Raw genomic sequence first — 17544 nt, 5'->3', positions numbered from 1 at the left:
ATACATAACTCAGTATTTGGTCCTGATGGAGATCTTGCTCCTCTTTCACTGGGGAGTTGAATACAGGGCATAATCTAAATATTCTTCCAACCTGCTGCACACTAGCCCTGGGATTTACTTATCTGTAAACCAGATTAAGAGAAATGATCTCTTAAATGCGCGTCTAGCTTCAATACAAGTTAAGCCATGACAGAATCCTGCGCTGTTAGTAGCCAAAGAATGCTCTTTGTGTTTTAGTCTTCCTAGCCATGCTCCAGGGGGTGAGAGAACTGTGGTTTAAGGCCGTGTAAGGTGAGAACTGGCACCAGGTCATCAAGCCTCTGAAACAAGCCCTGACAGCAGCTTTTGTCCAACTCTTGCTTGGGAGAAGTACCTGTCTTGTTCCTGGGCAAGTTTCACGGCTTCCTCCAGAGCCAGCCTTGCCGCTGCCTCTTCCCGTTGCCTCTTTTCTTCAGCCTCCCGCCGAGCCTTCTCTTCTGCCTCCAGTTTCTGCCACTGGTACTCCAGCCGTTCTTCTTCAGCCATTTCCAACAGGCGTTTCTGTTCTTCTGCTAACTGCATTTCCAGTTCTCTCTGCCGTTGCTTCTCCGCCTCTGGGGAACATAAAGAGGTGTTCAGTGGAGGGGGCATCACTAGAGCAGTTGGTATTTCTAGTCTGCCTTTCTAATCTTTGAGAGCCTCCGCAGGTTTACTAATCCAAGTCCTCTGGCGAAGCCTTAGGGAAGATTTTCCTAACTGTTGAGTTCATGGGGCAGTGCGCAGCTGTGTGGGCAGGAGTGTCAGACCAGGGTCTAGAGAAACATGCTGACCTACCTAGACTCTGACTAGTCTAAAGAGTGCGAACCAGGAATTGACCACAGCATCATCTGCTGAACTTTCTATCTTGTCTGGAAAAGTTTGCTGATCTGGAAAAGATGATCTGATCCACCCCTGAAGGTGTGGTCTGAGGCTCTCCAGATATTTGTGACTATCTCTGCCTGCCTGGGGACGGGGCCAAGTAGAGCAGTTCAGATAGCTCCTGAGCAATGCTGGCCAGGGCAATGACTGAACCAGAAGACCGACCCGGCCCTGCAATCATTTCCACAAGAATCTTCCAATCATATTCCATCCTTTTATATGCTCCCTCTATAGTCAGACATAATTACCACTATGGGGAAAAGAACAAAACAGCTTACACATGTGGATTTAAAAATGTTTGGTCCAGGAGATGGGAGCTATAAAAAAAAAAAAAAAAAAAAAAGCCCAGAGGTTTTCTCACCAGCCCTCTCCACCTCCTCCTGCTGCCTTTTTCTCTGCAGTTCTTGTAGTTTCCTCCGGAGCTCCTCTTGCTGCTGCCGGGCTCTCTCCTGGGCCGCCTGCAGCTGGCGCCTCCTCTTCCTCTCCTCTTCCTCCTGCCGCTGCCGTTCTTCCTCCAGCCTCTGCTTCCTCAGGCTGAGAACACAGCAGATGTCAGAGAAATGGCAGAAAATACAGGCCCAACCAACTGGCAATAGGCTTTGGAAGTACCCCTCGAGAACAGGTTTTCTACAGCCACGGTTGAAGGGCAGAGGTGAGAGACAGGGGTCTACAGGAAGAAACCTAGACGTTTTGGCATATAGCTCAGTGCTGTGGCCCAGGATTTAAGCGCCTTAAATTCTCTGCATTTTATTTTCTATTTTTTTTTAATTTATTTTATGTGCATGGGGATTTTTTGCCTGTCTGCATAGGCATATATCCCTGGGAACTGGAGTGGCAGAGGGTGGTGAGCTGTCTTGTGGGTGATGGAAATGGAACTCAGGTCCTCTAGAGGAGCAGCTAGTGATCCCCTGGGCCATCCCTCCAGCCCCTTTATTTTCTATTCAAGTATGGATCTTGAAATTCTTGCCTCTTAGGGTTGTGGAGATTAAGTTCAAGACCTGTGAAAGCCTAGTACAGAGCAGACAACAGCAGGAGTTGGATAAATGTGGGAATGAATCTCAACACCTTCCCCCCAATTCCCCATGAGCATCTATCTTGAGTAATCCACATGGTCAAGGCAGTTCCTTATCTCTGGTCCAGGTTGTTCCTGTGGTTTCGGGTCAGGGCAGGAGCCTTAGCACCGAGCTATGCCCCTGGGGAAGGTTTGCCCTGCCTTGTGTCTCTGGGCTGCTGGCCCACCGGATCTCCTCAGCGCGCCTCTGCTGCTCCAGTTCCAGCTCCTCCTTCATCTTCTCTGCTCTCTCCAGCTGCTCCTTATGGAGCCTGGCCAACTCTTCCTGCTCCCTCCTCTTCCGCTCCACCTCCAACCGCCTCATCTCTGCCCTCTCTAGGCGAATTCGGTCCCGAGAAGCCTTATCCAGGAGGGCCTAAGAGACCAGAGTGGTATCAGTGTAAGGGACAGACCCAGCTGCAGCCCAGATTAGTTTTCTCTCATCAGAGATGGAATCCTAAAGCTGACTTAACACTGCCACCACAGTGGCATAGACTGCCTCTGCCTGCCTGGCTGAGGGGCTGGAATGACCTACATTCAAATCTTTCACTGGCTTTGGGATTGAGGGAGCATGGCTGTCCTGATCCAGTACTCCCTGAGATAACTCTCCTGTGTGTCAGAAGTTCTGGCCTTTACAACCCTAGCCGCACTTCCGAACAGCCCAAGGATCTTTAAAATATGCCAGGACTCCATTTGGGCCAAGAAATGAAAATCTTGGGGGTGGGGGTGGGGGTGGGACTCTTGGAGTTTTAGAAACTTGGAACTTGAAGCTGGGGCTGGGGGGCACTGTCCTGGTAAGAGGCTGTTTGAGCTGCACGGTGGTGGCACCTGCCTTTATTCCCAGCACTCAGGAGGCAGAGGCAGGCCCTGTCTATACAGTGAGTTCCAGGACAGCTAGGACTGTTACACAGGGAAACCCTGGCTTGAAAAACCAGAGAAAAAAATGCAGTATGCAGTCTTGGCTATAGGGGAGTCAGGCTCAGTTAACCCACTGCTTCAGTGGAGGGTTTTTTTCCAGCTTATAAAATGTATCTTCCTTTTTCTCTCCAATGCTGCCTCCTTACTCGGTCACAATTTGAGGTATGCCACCACTGCCTGGCTCATTCAAATTTTCTATCCAAATGTGCACCTTAGAATTGAGGGCACTGGAGTGTATATAGCAGTTCATAAAATGCACCTCGTGAAAGCCATGCCACGAGCTACCTGGTCCAGCTGTACACCATAGCCTTTGTAATGTGCCAGACCAAGCTGAGGACGTGGCTTGATTCTAACAGCCTCTGGGTCTCCCTTTCTCTGTCCCAGTGAGACATGCACGTCTCACGGATGGCCCCCGTATCTACCTCCTACTCCTCAGAATGGGACACATTCCCTGGCAGTTTGGGGGCATCCCAGAATGCCTCACTCACTTCAAAGTGAGGTCAGGTCTGGCTTCTAACTAGGGTCTGAAGCCACCAAAGAAGAACAAGTAAGACCACGGCTTGCCAGGTGCCGTGGCGCACACCTTTAATCCCAGCACTCGGGAGGCAGCAGCTGGCGGATCTCATTTGAATTTGAGGTCAGGCTGGCCTACAGAGAGAGTTCCAGGACAGCCAGGGCACCACAGAGAAACCCTGTCTCAAAAAATCCATCAATCCACCAACCAATCAATCAATCGCCACGTAATAGAGCTGTTTCGAGAAGTCCAACCTATTGAGGGACATTCCCCTCATCTGCAGTTCTGCTGAGCAAAGGGCAAGCTTTCTCAGACCAAGAGAGGACACCTGCTCATACCTTGGAAGGGTCTTCAGGGCTTCTCTCTTTTTCGGGTTCCATGTTGTTAGTGACACCTGTGGCCTGTGTGTGTGACAATCTTCCATCTATAGAAACCTGGCTCTCCAGAGCATCTGATTCAGGAGAAAGCCAAGGGTCCTTGGTGGCAGAATGTGGACGGAGAAGCCCGTTCTCTGAGGTACCACCTGCTTCCTCAGAGTTAGTGACGTTGGGCTCACTCAGCTCTTCTGCCTTCTCCACGTTCCTTTCTTTATGCGTCCTTTTCACTTTGATTCTTGGTTTCTTTTCTCTCGGAATTAGCTCTGATTTCTTTTCGGTTCTTGAATCCTTTGACTTTCCTGGGGGAAGCAACAGGGGACAGCGGTTGCTAAGTAGGAGAAACGTGACCTCCGTTCATTCTCTTTAGTAACCCTTTTGAGACATGACCTCACTATATAGCTTGGGCTGTCTTGGAACTCACTATTATAGACCAGACTGTCTTCAGATTCAAAGAGACCCTTATACCTTTGCCTCTCGGGTGCTGGGATTAGAGGCATGTGCCACCACACCTGGCTCTTTAATAACCTTTAAGATTAAGCATGGGATAAATTGATGTGCATATTCCTGAATTCATGACTAGAATCTGGGTGAACAGAATATGCATTGTAATAATGATTTGAGAAGAGCAGCCCTGTGTTATATTTAGACCAATAAAGATACAACCACGCAGCAGTACCACTGCTGGAAAGGTTGCATTTCTGGCTGCAGATACAGCTAAGTGGTAGAGCATGCATTTAGTACGTAGGGCCCAAGGTTCAATCCCCATTGAACCCAAAGAAAGGTTCCATTTCACCCCGATGACGATGGGGCAGGACTCCTGAGGAGAATCTTGGCACGTCTGGCAGGTCCTGCCCAGATCACAGCTCTAATGGGGTCAGTTTAATACTCAGAGGATCAAGGGCATTGTTTTCCCTACTCCTGGGAATGCTGAGGGCTAAATAAATGTAATTGCAACAAGAGTTCGAAGAGCAAACCAAGATCACATCTGTCTCCAAGATTGTCTTCAAGGACACACTGTTGTCCTTGCAAAAAAAAAAAAAAAATGTGATTTGTTTAAAGGGTCCACAAATCTCGGGAACGATAAAGAGGAGGTGTGAGTTTTAGGCTAAAGGAAGTTCGGAAGCATCTGAGGTCTTCTAAGGCTCAGAAGAACACTCAGACCCTAGCTCATCCTCCCCTTCCTAAGCTCTCACTGCCTAAGCTGGGCATCCCTTTCCTGAGACGTTTGGGAACAGAAGCATTTCAGATTAGGGATCCTTCCTGGTTTTAGAATATTTACACATACGTTAAATGCGTATAATTTAAAATCCTGGTGATTGGATCCAAGCTCAACTCCACAGTTTGTTAATGCTTCATATAAACGTTTGACCCTCAGCATAAAGGTAAAGGTTTGATGTTTTTCTTAAAGTAGCAAGGGGTTTTATTCAGAATCAAAATAAAACTATATTCAAGCCAGGCAGTAGTGGCGCACGCCTTTAATCCTAGCACTTGGGAGGCAGAGGCAGGCGGATCTCTGTGAGTTTGAGGCCAGCCTGGTCTACAAGAGATATTCCCAGGACAGGCTCCAAAGTTACAGAGAAACCCTGTCTTGAAAAACCAACCAACCAACCAAACAAACAAACAAAAAACGGAGTTCAAATACACTGTAAACTCATGAGCCTTACACAGTATTTTCTGTGAGGCCAGGTACAGAATCTACTTGTGGCATCTTGTTGATGTTCCGGAAGTTTCAGACTTGGGTCCATTTTGCGTTTCAGTTTTTTTTCAGATTACAGATCTCAGCCTGTAGTTATCAGCTCATGGTGGCAGCCGTATTGATGCTCACTGGGCCAAACCCGATGCCGCTTACCCCACCTCTCTCAGCCACAGGTGAGAGACAGCACGGCGGCACTCGTTCCAGCATTCACAGAGTGCCGTTGTTAGCAGCCCCCGTTATGGTCATCACAGGTCTCTACTCAGCCAGGGTTTTCTCTGCTCATGTGCACCGAGACCCTTCTATGAAATCAGGCTGAAAGCTAGCTTGGCTAGGTAGTCAGGCAAAGCTCGACCTGCAGGAGCCAAGTCCGTGGTCCACATTACCTCCCTGCCCGTTGGAGTCTGAGCTACTCCTCACAGGCATCCTTCCTTACCTCCAGCAGCCTCTGCGTGCCCCAAGACCCTTCCTTCTCTCTCTGTTTTGGGTTCTCTGGCCTTGTTTGTCTTGGTTCTTTTTTTCCTCTTCGCCTTGTCAACCAAATCCTTTCCCTAAAGGAAGAAATTTAGAAAGAGGACTGTGATACAGTAGGAGCTAAAAACGTTTATCAAACCTGGCGGTGGTGATGCAGACCTTTAATCCCAGCACTCGGGAGGCAGAGGCAGTCGGATCTCTGTGATTTGTGATTGATTTGGCTTGATTGGGATTTTTGGCCTTAGCAGAGAGCTCGCGTTAGGAAATATTCCTAACAGGTAGCAAGAGCCATGCTAGCCTCTCCATATGGACTGTGACAACATCTCCTAAAAGAGGTTGGCAGGGTGGGGCCCTGGTTACCTACTTTGTAGTTTTGTAGGGATTGACAAGAAGATGCCGCCTGGGACAAGGTACAGGTCCCGGTGAGTGGACCGTGGCTGGACCTCGGCCCCTGTTGCCCCTTTTGTGAGGTGCTTGTATCTATTATGCAACCTCTACATGGAGCCTTGGAGGGGTCCAGGCAGGGTTTCTGGACCAGATTCTCTATTCTCACACTCACGTGACTGGCGGCAGCTGAGGTGGGCTGGCTGAACGATTTGGGTTCCTTTTTCTTGTTTTTTTCCCTTGGATGAAGAGATGCGGTCTCAGACCCCAGCTTCTCTGGGGATTCAGGCTCATGTTCTAGTAGTCCTCTATGCAGATCCCTGTCCCTTTGAAAAGAGCAAGCCAGCAGACCAATTTCATGACCAAACGTGTAAGCGGGAGGGAAGAGAGCAAGGGAAGATGCCGACGGAACAACTGGGATCGGCTGCTGGGATATTAGATATGCTTAGGCAACTTTCTCCTCGTGTTCCCGCATAAGGGCGGTTGGGAATGGTGACCTTTACTTTTGGGGTTTCCTTAAGCTCTGGTACGTAAACATATGGAGAAATAGTCCACTTTTCACTGCCTATTTACACCTTTAATTGAGAGCTCTTTTGGAGGTTCTTGCAGGGAAGCCCAACTACAAGAGGACCCTGGACCAAAGAAAGACAGGTCCTCCCGTGTTTGGGGAAGGTTGTCCTCTTCGGTGGAGCTGGCAGCTTTGGGAGGGACATGCGTGGAACAGCGAGGGAGGAAGGGGCCATACACCTCGCCAGTCTGATCAGCTGAATCAACCCTGGTGATTGATCAGCGGGGTGTCACGCAGCGGTCCGATCACCCTCACAGAATCACACAACAGAGATGTTTTCTGTCAAAGGCTTAGCTGGGAAAGGAAAACGTCCTTTAACAAAGATGACCTCAAAAACATGTAATTGTTCCTTTCATTACTTTGCCTTTATGAGTTTTATTCTCAGTCGATTCAGCCACTACAAGGTGGTGTGTGTGTGTCCAGTCTCATGTGTTCTAGTGTCCTTGCCATCTCTGGCTTATGTCTGTAGGTGGCAAGGACAGCATCAGCGATGCCCTGTGCCTGCTGGGTGCTGGGTCTCATCTGGGTCTTTTTTTTCTTTTTAGTTAAATCAATAATATATTTACTGTGGTGTGCTAGCCCAGGGCCTTCCTGAGGAGACTTGAGAAATATTTGTTAAATGAGGTCAATGGAATTTCCTGTAAATATACGAGTCTTTAAAAATCTTTAAGTCATTCAGTGACACTCTATAAAAACTCGCAGAAGTCTGCTTCAGAATGTGCGAGGAAAACCTGTTTCCCCAAGGAACGAGCCGGCTGTAAATGTGCACTGTGGGCCTGACTGTGTTGCTGTTTTTCTCTTTCACACTTGGGAATCTGTGTTAAATTCCAATTTTAGTCACAATAACTGTAATGCATTTTGTGGAGTGTTTTATGGGTTTTTTTTTTCTGTCCTCTTGCTAAAAAAAAAGAAAACTGATTATCTCATTGGTTTTAGCTAGGGAGAGGGGAGATGTAATAACCTATTTAAAATATGTTGCAGAAAAGGGATAAAACAAAATAAAAAAGAAAGGAAGGAAGAAAGAAAGAAAAAGAAAGAAAAAAATCTTTAGCCATTGCCTCAACCACCGAGGCTTCCTTCTTTTGCTTCTGGCTTGGCACAAAACCTTTTAGACCGGAGAGTTATACTGCTGATCTCTAATCACCCTAGGCTCATGGAACCCACAATAAGGTCTCGAGGTCTCGTTCCAGCTGGTAGCAGAGACTACAGCAGAGACCACAACCAGAGGAGACTGAGGACAAAGGCCTGGACCAGGCTGCCTGGGCTGCTGCCAGCAAGCTCACAGAAAGCATCCAGGGAAGGTGTTCCTGCCTTGGCAGGGATGAGAAGAAGCCATGATGATGGCTGATCATCTTTATTCTGTTCAGAGTTAACAACTGGAGGAGCCAGGATGAACTGATTCTCCCAGCCTTCTACGGTCTCTGTAAAATGTTCTCAGGTTCTGGAGAACTCGGTTTGAGTAGCTCACTCATCCATGTGTGAACTACCCAGGGACCTGTTGCTTTTAATCCCAGCTGCCAGCATGTGATGGCATGAATCTCAGAAAATAAACAAAAATCAGAGAGTAAATTAACGAAAGCAAAACCCACGATGGAGTGGAGAAGCCACAGTTGCTACAAGCTGCCCACACACGTGTTATACTTACGTGCTTTTCAAGGTGTCAGCCTCAGAAGTCTGGTTGTACTCATCCATGGGAGTACTGAAGGGGTCAAGAGTCATGTCTCTTGGCTCCAGGTCTGTGGAAACAGTATCCTCCATCAGCAAACGACCCAGGCAGTTTTCCCAGGAGGATATCGGGAGAGGGGGAAATGTATATTGGGGAGTCCTGAGCAGTGCAGATGAGAGCTTTTTGTAACAGGTGACATTAAAATTATAAACTATCCTTCAGAAAAATGATAGCACAGTATGTGTCTAGATCCAGAAAACCCGTTTGAACCTTCATCAGGACTCTCACCTGGGCGTTCATCACAAGAAAACAATTCAAAAGAACAAATCAGCTTTTGTAACAACTTGTTTCATTTGTTAGTAATGAAAAATTAGAGACGCCGGGCGGTGGTGGTCCATGCCTTTTTTTTTTTTTTTTTTTTTTTTGTTTTTCGAGACAGGGTTTCCCTGTAGTTTCTAGAGCCTGTCCTGGAGCTAGCTCTTGTAGACCAGGCTGGCCTCGAACTCAGAGATCCTCCTGCCTCTGCCTCCCGAGTGCTGGGATTAAAGGCGTGCGCCACCACCGCCCGGCTTGGTCCATGCCTTTAATGCCAGCACTTGGGAGGCAGAAGCAGGTAGATCTCTGTGAGTTCGAGGCCAGCCTGGTCTAGTTTCAGGACAGGCTCCAAAGCTACAGAGAAACCCTGTCTCGAAAAACTAAAACCAAACCAAACAAAAGCCCCACTGTGGTTAAAACTGCAGAAAGGCAATTGCTCTAAATAGTGTCATCTGTATAACGGAAGCTTAGGGAAGGGAGCCTGACAACCTTCAAATACTGTGGCCAGACTAGGAAATATTTACAGTATCTATGGTATCTCCATGGCAAGAAGATCTCCATGAGGATTTATTTCTACAACATGGTGGCTTGAGTCAGGTTGGGAGAATGAAGGGAAGCTCTTGTTGAAGGCATGCTTTGCCATGAACAAATTTTCTTTTTTTTTTTTTTAAGGTTTATTTATTAATTATGTATACAATATTCTGTCTGCATGTATGCTGCAGGCCAGAAGAGGGCACCAGACCCCATTACAGATGGTTGTGAGCCACCCTGTGGTTGCTGAGAATTGAACACAGGACCTCTGGAAGAGCAGGCAGTGCTCTTAACCGCTGAGCCATCTCTCCAGCCCCATGAACAAATTTTCGAACTTGAGTGCATAGCAAGAGATGACCACCAGAGGGCGCAATTGCACTGTCTAGAAACGGAGGCTTAGCCTGGCAGTTAACGCCACCATTTGTGATCTGGGGAATTTCTATTTTTCCCAGTGTGGAGTTGCAGGGGTGTGTCAACACAGTTGATGGGATTTTCACAATTGCCTTAGATTAATTGAGGGATTAACTGAGGGACTGCCGTCTCCTTTTTGCCTTTTTTTCCTGGTAGAATCTTGCTAGGTCACCCAGACTGGTCCCAAGTGCCACCACACCTGTTTGGTATTGCCATCTTTATGATAATGGTTCCTCCTCTCTGTGAATACTATATCCAAGGTTATAGAGAAGATTATATCTATTCAAGTCTATTTTTATGTATTGAAATGAACTCATATAATGTTTTAAAACTATACTGTTCCATCTTACTACAGACTGAGTTCCAGGGCAGCCAGGGCTACACAGAGAAACCCTGTCTTGAAAAACCAAAAGAACACAAACTAGAAACTGAGAAAGGATTGATAGAATTCTGTTGGACCATTTGGAGACCTGGCCTACAGCTGCTCTTCCCTGCCAGAGATCTTTACTCTCCTTCTGATTTGAGTTACTGAAAGCTGTGTCAAAGTTGTTTACCAGCTCTGCTTCACGAGCACGTGTTGCCTTGGCCTTGAGGATCAGAGGATGAGGTTTTCACCTGTTGGCCCACCTGACGGTTAGGTATATGAGCCTCCATGGTGCTATTGAATAAAGGGCTTCTTACCAGTGACTAGAGGTCCGTGTCTCTGTCTGGGTGTCTTTGTGTGTTTCAACCTCCAGCCCCTTGCCCGAAGCTGGCCAACTGTATGGTAGCGCCTAGAGCGCAGACAGGCGTGGTGCGCTGCAGAATTCCACCTGGTGTCGTGATTTTGCCAACTCCACTACTGATGGATCTGTAGATATTGGCATCAGCAGGAGACAAATGAACATTCTGTGTCCTGAGAGACACAGACCTGGCCTTGCCAAAAGGAAGGAATGAAACCTGAATTCGATTAAATCCCTAGACCTGAAGACCAAGTAATGGAAACAGGAAGGCTGGACACAAGAAACCACAACAGGAGGACATAGCAAAATCAACACCCCAAGAAACATGACAGGACAAAGTGACCCGATTTCCTGAGCATAAACTTGAAGAGAAGGAAGAGATAGAAGGGAACCTGTAATTTAAATGGCACTGAGAATTGAACTCACTCTGGAAGAGTAGCCAGTGCTTTTAACCACTGAGCCATCTCTCCAACCCCAAACATTCCTTTTGATAAGGTGGCAGGCCCTGGGCCTTCTCTTTCTGAATGGAGTCATGGAAAGGCTCATTGCTTTCTGAGGTTTCCCCTCCATTACTGTTCTAGGCTGCTCCTTCGAGATTTCACGTACTTCATACAGGGTTACAGTCAATCTTAAGGCAAGGTTGGGAAGGTAGCTGAGTGGCAGAGGCTTTGCCTAAATGCATGAGAACCTGAATTTGCTGTCCAGCATACATCTTAAAGCACTCTGCCACATTTCAAGGCATGGCTTTCTTTTGTCTCTTGAGACAGAGTCTCTCACTGTGTAGACCAGGCTAGCTATACGGCCGTATGCCTATATTCTGGGATTACAGGCACTATTATATCTGGTCCTCAAGGAGGGATGTTGTACCTGTCTGCACAGAAGGCAGAAACTGAGGAGGCTGCCTCATTGATCTTGGGATTGCTGCCCTTGTCGGGCCTTCAGCTAAAGGATGAACTGAGTCTCCAAGACCAAGTGCCCTGCTGCAGAGACTGACTTGGAAACTAGTTATCATGTTAGAACAAGGCTCTCTTGATAAGATATTAATACAAATTATGACTATATAATTAAAGGTTTCCTTTTCTGTTTGTTCTTAAATAGGTTGCTGGGCATGGTGGCACACGCTGGCACTCTCAGCATTTGGGGGGTAGAAGTCATAGCAACAGGAGTTCAAAGCCATCCTTAGCTGCATAGTGAGTTTGAGGTCAGCCTAGGTCTCAAAAACAAAAAAAATATACAAATCAAAAAAGTTGCTAATAACACATATTGAGGACCATCTGTGATAGATACTTGTCTAGACCTATCCACTCAACTCCTCTTTATCACAACCACCCCGAGGGGTAAATACCATTTGTTCTCCTGCTTTCTAGATAAAGGAAGGGGATGCCCAGAGAAATTCAGTAATTTTCTCAAGGCCACACAGCTAAGTGGTGGAGCTAGGTTTTTTTTTTTAACTAGCAGCATTTTATTTTATTTAAAGATTTATTTATTAATTATGTATTATTGCATGTGTCCCTTCAGGCCAGAAGAGGGCACCAGATCTTATTACAGATAGTTATGAGTCACCATGTGGTTGCTGGGAATTGAACTCAGAACCACTGGAAGAACAGTCAGTGCTCTTAACCTCTGAGCCATCTCTCTAGCCCTGGAGTTAGGATTTGAACCCAGGAAGTAAGACACCACGGTCAGTGCTCTTAATCACAGTGATGTCTGGTCTTGAGCTCAAGAAAGATTTCAGCAGAGAACTAAATATGTCCATCAAAGAGCATACGTGCAAGAGTTTAAAGAAATCCTCATGTGGGCTCCTGACAGGATGCAGGTTATGGCTATGATCGAGGTTTTGACAAAACAGAATGGGACCTGGAGAGACGGGTCAGTGGTTAAAAGTGTTTACTGTTTTGTAGAGGACTGAGTTTGATTCCCAGCACCCATTTTGGGAGTCTGATGCCTCTTGGCTTCCATGGGTGCCTTCATTCACATGCCTGTATCTAGCACAGACATACACATGAATACACACAGTTAAAATAAAAATAAGACTTACAAACTGAACCGATAGCTAACTGTCCTCAAGCACTTGGTCTGAGGCGGGCATTCCTTTTTACTGTCTTTTGGAAATAGGATCTTATATGTCCAAGGCTGCCTTTAAACGCTTACGTAGCCAACATGACCTTGAATTTCCAATCTCCCTGGCTCCACCTCCTGAGTATGGGGGTTACAGATATGTGCCACACACCCAGATTATGTGGTGCTAGAGACTGAATCCTGTGTTTGGTGTACTGATGGTGTCCAGACTGAGCCTCAGCCCTAGCTGCCTGAGATGTAGTCTCAGCATCTAAGCATATTCTAAATAGTGCCTGCTCACCAATTCCTTCCCCAACCTCTATTACTTAAAAAAAAAAACAAAACAACAAAAACTAAATAGACCCTAGAAAATTCAGAGAAATAAACGTGAGAAATAGGTCTCAAGACTACCATTTGAGACTGTGGTCCCTGAGCCTCCAGCATCAAGTGGGAACCAAACTAAAAATATTGCAGAGAAGCCCAGAAATTTTTTGTTTTTCACCATTGTTGGTTTTATTTGTTTTGTCTCCTTTAAATAAAAAATTAATTTTTTTTTAATGTGTAGGCACATGTGTCTGTGTAAGTGTATGCCTTGTGTGGTGCCTTTGGGGGCCAGTAGAGGGCGACAGATATACTGGCACTGGCGCTACAGGCTGTTGCTGGCCACCTGATGTGGGAATTGGAAATTGAACTCGCGTCCTCTGGGAAGGAAGAGAGCTTTCCTAACTATACATCCATCTCTCCAGCCTTGTTTGGTTTAATTTTGGATACAGGGTCTGTCTCTATAGTGTAGGCTGGACTTGGGTTTGCATGCCTCACACCTTAGCCTTCCAGTTGCTGGAATTCCAGGCAAACACCTTTGAAACCCTTTGTAAACCTTCCAGGTAAAGCCCAGCAGTGGTGGTACACACCTTTAATCCCAGCACTCAGGAGGCAGAGGCAGGTGGATCTCTGAGTTTGAGATCAGCCTGGTCTACAGAATGGGTTCCAAGACAGTCAGGGCTCCATATTACCCTGTCTTGAAACACCAAAACAAAAAGCTAAAACTTCCAGGTAGTTTTGAAGTGCACTGATAAAAGAACCATTGGTGGGCTGGAGAGATGGCTCAGAGGTTAAGAGCATTGCCTGCTCTTCTAAAGGTCCTGAGTTCAATTCCCAGCAACTACATGGTGGCTCACAGCCATCTGTAATGGGGTCTGGTGCCCTCTTCTGGCTTGCAGGCATACACAGAGACAGAATATTGTATACATAATAAATAAATATTTTAAAAAAGTTAAAAAAAAAAGAACCATTGGTCTAGGAGGTAGCTAGAACTGAAGTTGTATTCTTTCCTTGGACTTTGGGGCAAGAGTTATTTCCCCAGTCTGCTCAGATTTAGAGGTTGTTGGTTGACCTTGCCTTGGGGGAACTTGAAAACGGAACCCTGAGCCATCTCCCTAGCTCACTCATGCTGTAAATTTTTATTTATGTCCATGTGTGTAACATACACAGTATTGACTGAACCCAACCTTGCACGCGCTAGGCAAATGCTCAACACTGAGTAGTACCCCCAGTTTCTGGCTCAATTTTTATAACAAACCATTAAGGTCACCGCTGAGTTTAGTAGGGCAAAAACCAAAAACCCAAACAAAACAAAACCCACTTGACCATTAAGACCAAAGGGGAGAACTGTTCTTTAAGCAATAAAAGTGTTTCCTTAGCACTCTTCCTTCTTGCCTTCCAAGACCTGAAATCCTTTCTGAAAAGGACAGGCAAGTCCCTCTGTGTCTTTCCGCGGTGACATTTCACTGCATTAGGGAAAGTCTGGCTAACCTCCGAGGAACGCGGCCGCAGCCGGCCCTGGTGTCATGAGACAGGAAATCTGTCTTGACTGACTTGGTCATTGCTTAGTTTGGGCCACCGTCTGTGGTGCCTAAAGCCCTCGCTGCACTTGGCCGAGATCCACATTCTGAATGATTTATAATAGGGAGAACCTGAAGGTCAGCTTTTTTTTTTTTTTTTTTTTTTCCTGGCCAGTGTCACTCAGCTTTGAAGATGGAGGTGACAGGGCCTCATGTTAAAAGAATCCTTCCTTAAAACCTTGACTAACCCAGGGCTCACACCACCATTGTGTGTTATTGTCTGATACCAAAAAAGAGTGACGTCTTTAAAAGTCAGTAGAGGACTGGAGAGATGGCTCAGCGGTTAAGAGTGGTTATAACCAGCGGTTGCTCTTCTGGAGGACCTGGGTTCTATTCCCAGCACCCACATGGTGGCTCACAATGTCTGTAGCTCCAGTTCCAGGGGATCTGATACCCTCAAGCCCTGTATTCACACAGAACATAGACATACATGCAGGTAAAACACCCAGACACGTAAAAAACAAAACAAAAAAGACCCTAAAACATCTTTAGAAAAATAAAATCAGTATAAAAATTGTTACTTTTTTATTATGATGTCAATGGAAAGAAACAGTGAAAGATAAACAGGAAAAGATCAAAACTTTCAACTTAATGGAGACGGGAAGAACCAGCATCGTTTTGTAGATTGGTAAATAGTGACCACAAGAGGGTAGATATTAATTTGCTGGAATACCTGAGATCCGCTTGCCTCTGCCTCCCAAGTGCTGGAATCAAAGGCGTGCACCGCCGCCCACCCCCTCCCCCGCGCCCCCCGTCTCCGGCTGAGACTGGTATTCTTTAAGGGGCTGCATTTTTTTCTGGGCGACTGCTTACGCCAGCCTGCAGACAAAGATGCTGGGTACGCAGAGGCGAAGGTGGATGTAACCACTCCACAGCTCAAGCGCAATTCAGTAGCACGGACCTGACGTTACCAACCTGGGTAGCACACTCGCCCGTGACTTTAAAAAAGGGGCCAAGTAAGAAAACAAAGCGTTCCTAGGTGCCTCAAATGGTTTCAGAGCCCAGGCTGGCGTTCAGCCCGCGTGCTCCCTCTGCTGGACACCTCTGTATAGCAACAGTAAGCCCTTCGCTTGTGTGTGGTCTGGAAACCTCCCTTAGAAAGGTGATGGACCTGCACGCACACACACGTTTCCACTTCTGCAAGAAGAAACGAAGATTCCAGCGTGATGGCAACCGGCTTTAATACCAGCACTTCAGAGACAGAGACAGGAGGACTTCTGTGAGTTCCAGGACAGCCAGAGTCACACAGTGAGACTGTCTCAAAACACACAAGCAAAAACAGAACAAAACCAGAGGCAGTAAGGACAGAGGCCAATTCAGTTCCTGGAGGCCCAGTTGGCTGCAGTATCAAGCAATGTGCCAAGGAGCCCTGCGAAAGACCTTAGAGTCTAACTGAGTCTCTGGAATAAGAATCATGTATGCCTCCAAACCCAGTAGCCCCAGGCTAAGTATTTCACAGAACCATTACCACCTGAACAAATGCAGGCTTGTTTTTAAGGAAGCCACCATCAAGGCATTCTTCCTGTTAGTTTGTTTGAGAAAGGATTTCTGTGTAGCCCTGGTTGTCCTGGAACTCAGTAGACCAGGTTGGTCTGGAACTCACAGAGATCTACCTAGGTGTATCAAGGCATTCTTTTTTCTTTTCTTTCTTTCTTTTTTCTTTTTGGTTTTTGAGACAGGGTTTCTGTGTAGCTTTGGAGCCTGTCCTGGAACTAGCTCTTGTAGACCAGGCTGGCCTCGAACTCACAGAGATCCGCCTGCCTCTGCCTCCCAAGTGCTGGGATTAAAGGCGTGCACCGACACCACCCGGCTCAAGGCATTCTTGATGACAGCGGCTAGGTCTCTACAGATGATGGGTCCTGTGTCCTTGCACGCACCCCTCTCTAGGCGTGGAATTCCAGGCCCCTCATCCACATATCCACACCTCCGTGAAAGCATGAAGACAGAGAAATAGAGATGCTTGGGGTGGGAATGGGGAGTGGGTTTTTTGTACACCCTGGAAGCCTCTATTCTTGGCATCTCTGGCAGGAAGGAGATGTCTAAATAATCCAGGAAGAGAAAGCCTGTCACCCACATTTTCTTGCGACAATAAGAGCGTTCTAAGTTCCAGGGCAGAGTCTGAGGGGAAATGGTAAGATCATTCTTTGTTAATGGGTCTGGGCAGCAGACAGTTCATCCTGGGCAAGCACAGCGACAGGATTGTACGCCCAGCATCAGCTGACTCTACCTTGGCTGTCTTCGTCATTCCCTCCGTGGGGTCCTCCTGGTTCTTCATGGGAGTCAGTTTCATCTTCATGTTCCTGCTGGGTTTACGTACCACAAAGAATAATGAGACAAAATAAGTGTCCATGCCCTCCAGGTAAAACGGACTCAAGTTTCCTTAGGTGTCCCCCAATGACTTTTTCTTTTCTTTTTTTCTTTTTTTTTCCCCGAGACAGGGTTTCTCTGTAGTTTTGGAGCCTGTCCTGGAACTAGCTCTTGTAGACCAGGCTGGTCTCGAACTCACAGAGATCCGCCTGCTTCTGCCTCCCAAGTGCTGGGATTAAAGGTGTGCGCCACCACTGCCCGGCCTGACTTTTTCTTTTCTTAGTAGTGCTTAGTGGGGATGGTGATGATGATTGCAATGATGAGGATTATTGATGTGGGATTTCCCTCTGTATGCTTGAAAATCATTAATAAATAAAGAAACTGCCTTGGCCTGTTGATAGGGCAGAACTTAGGTAGGCAGAGAAGACAGAACTGAATGCTGGGAGAAAGAAGGGCAGAGCCAGAATGAAACTATGGAGCCAGAGACAGATGCTAGAAATTTTAACCCAGTAAGCCACTGCCACGTGGCGATATACAGATTAATAGAAATGGGTTAAATTAATGTAAGAGTTAGCCAATAAGAAGCTAGAGCTAATGGGCCAAGCAGTGTTTTAATTAATACAGTTTCTGTGTGGTTATTTCGGGGCTGAGCAACAGGGTGGCTGGGACAAACAAGTGGCCTCCCTCCTCCTACAGATTATCATTTTTTTAAAAAAAATTCAAGACAGGGTTTCTTTGTGTAACTGTGGCTGCCCTG

At 46.7% G+C, this 17544-nt stretch overlaps 1 protein-coding gene across 1 annotated transcript in view; it reads right to left on the bottom strand.

Annotated features, from left to right (window-relative positions):
• Positions 1-17544, bottom strand: part of Kiaa2012 (KIAA2012 ortholog) — an 87298-nt gene that overhangs the window by 1648 nt on the left and 68106 nt on the right. Inside the window, 8 exon segments of the mRNA XM_042054269.1 lie at positions 374-593; positions 1259-1431; positions 2137-2324; positions 3719-4056; positions 5887-6001; positions 6484-6634; positions 8522-8612; positions 16708-16780. Coding sequence (XP_041910203.1) covers positions 374-593; positions 1259-1431; positions 2137-2324; positions 3719-4056; positions 5887-6001; positions 6484-6634; positions 8522-8612; positions 16708-16780 — 1349 coding nt within the window.

Source organism: Arvicola amphibius, chromosome 18 (genome assembly GCF_903992535.2).
Source record: "Arvicola amphibius chromosome 18, mArvAmp1.2, whole genome shotgun sequence".
NCBI lineage: Eukaryota > Metazoa > Chordata > Mammalia > Rodentia > Cricetidae > Arvicola > Arvicola amphibius.
This window is presented reverse-complemented; position numbering and strand designations above follow the sequence as displayed.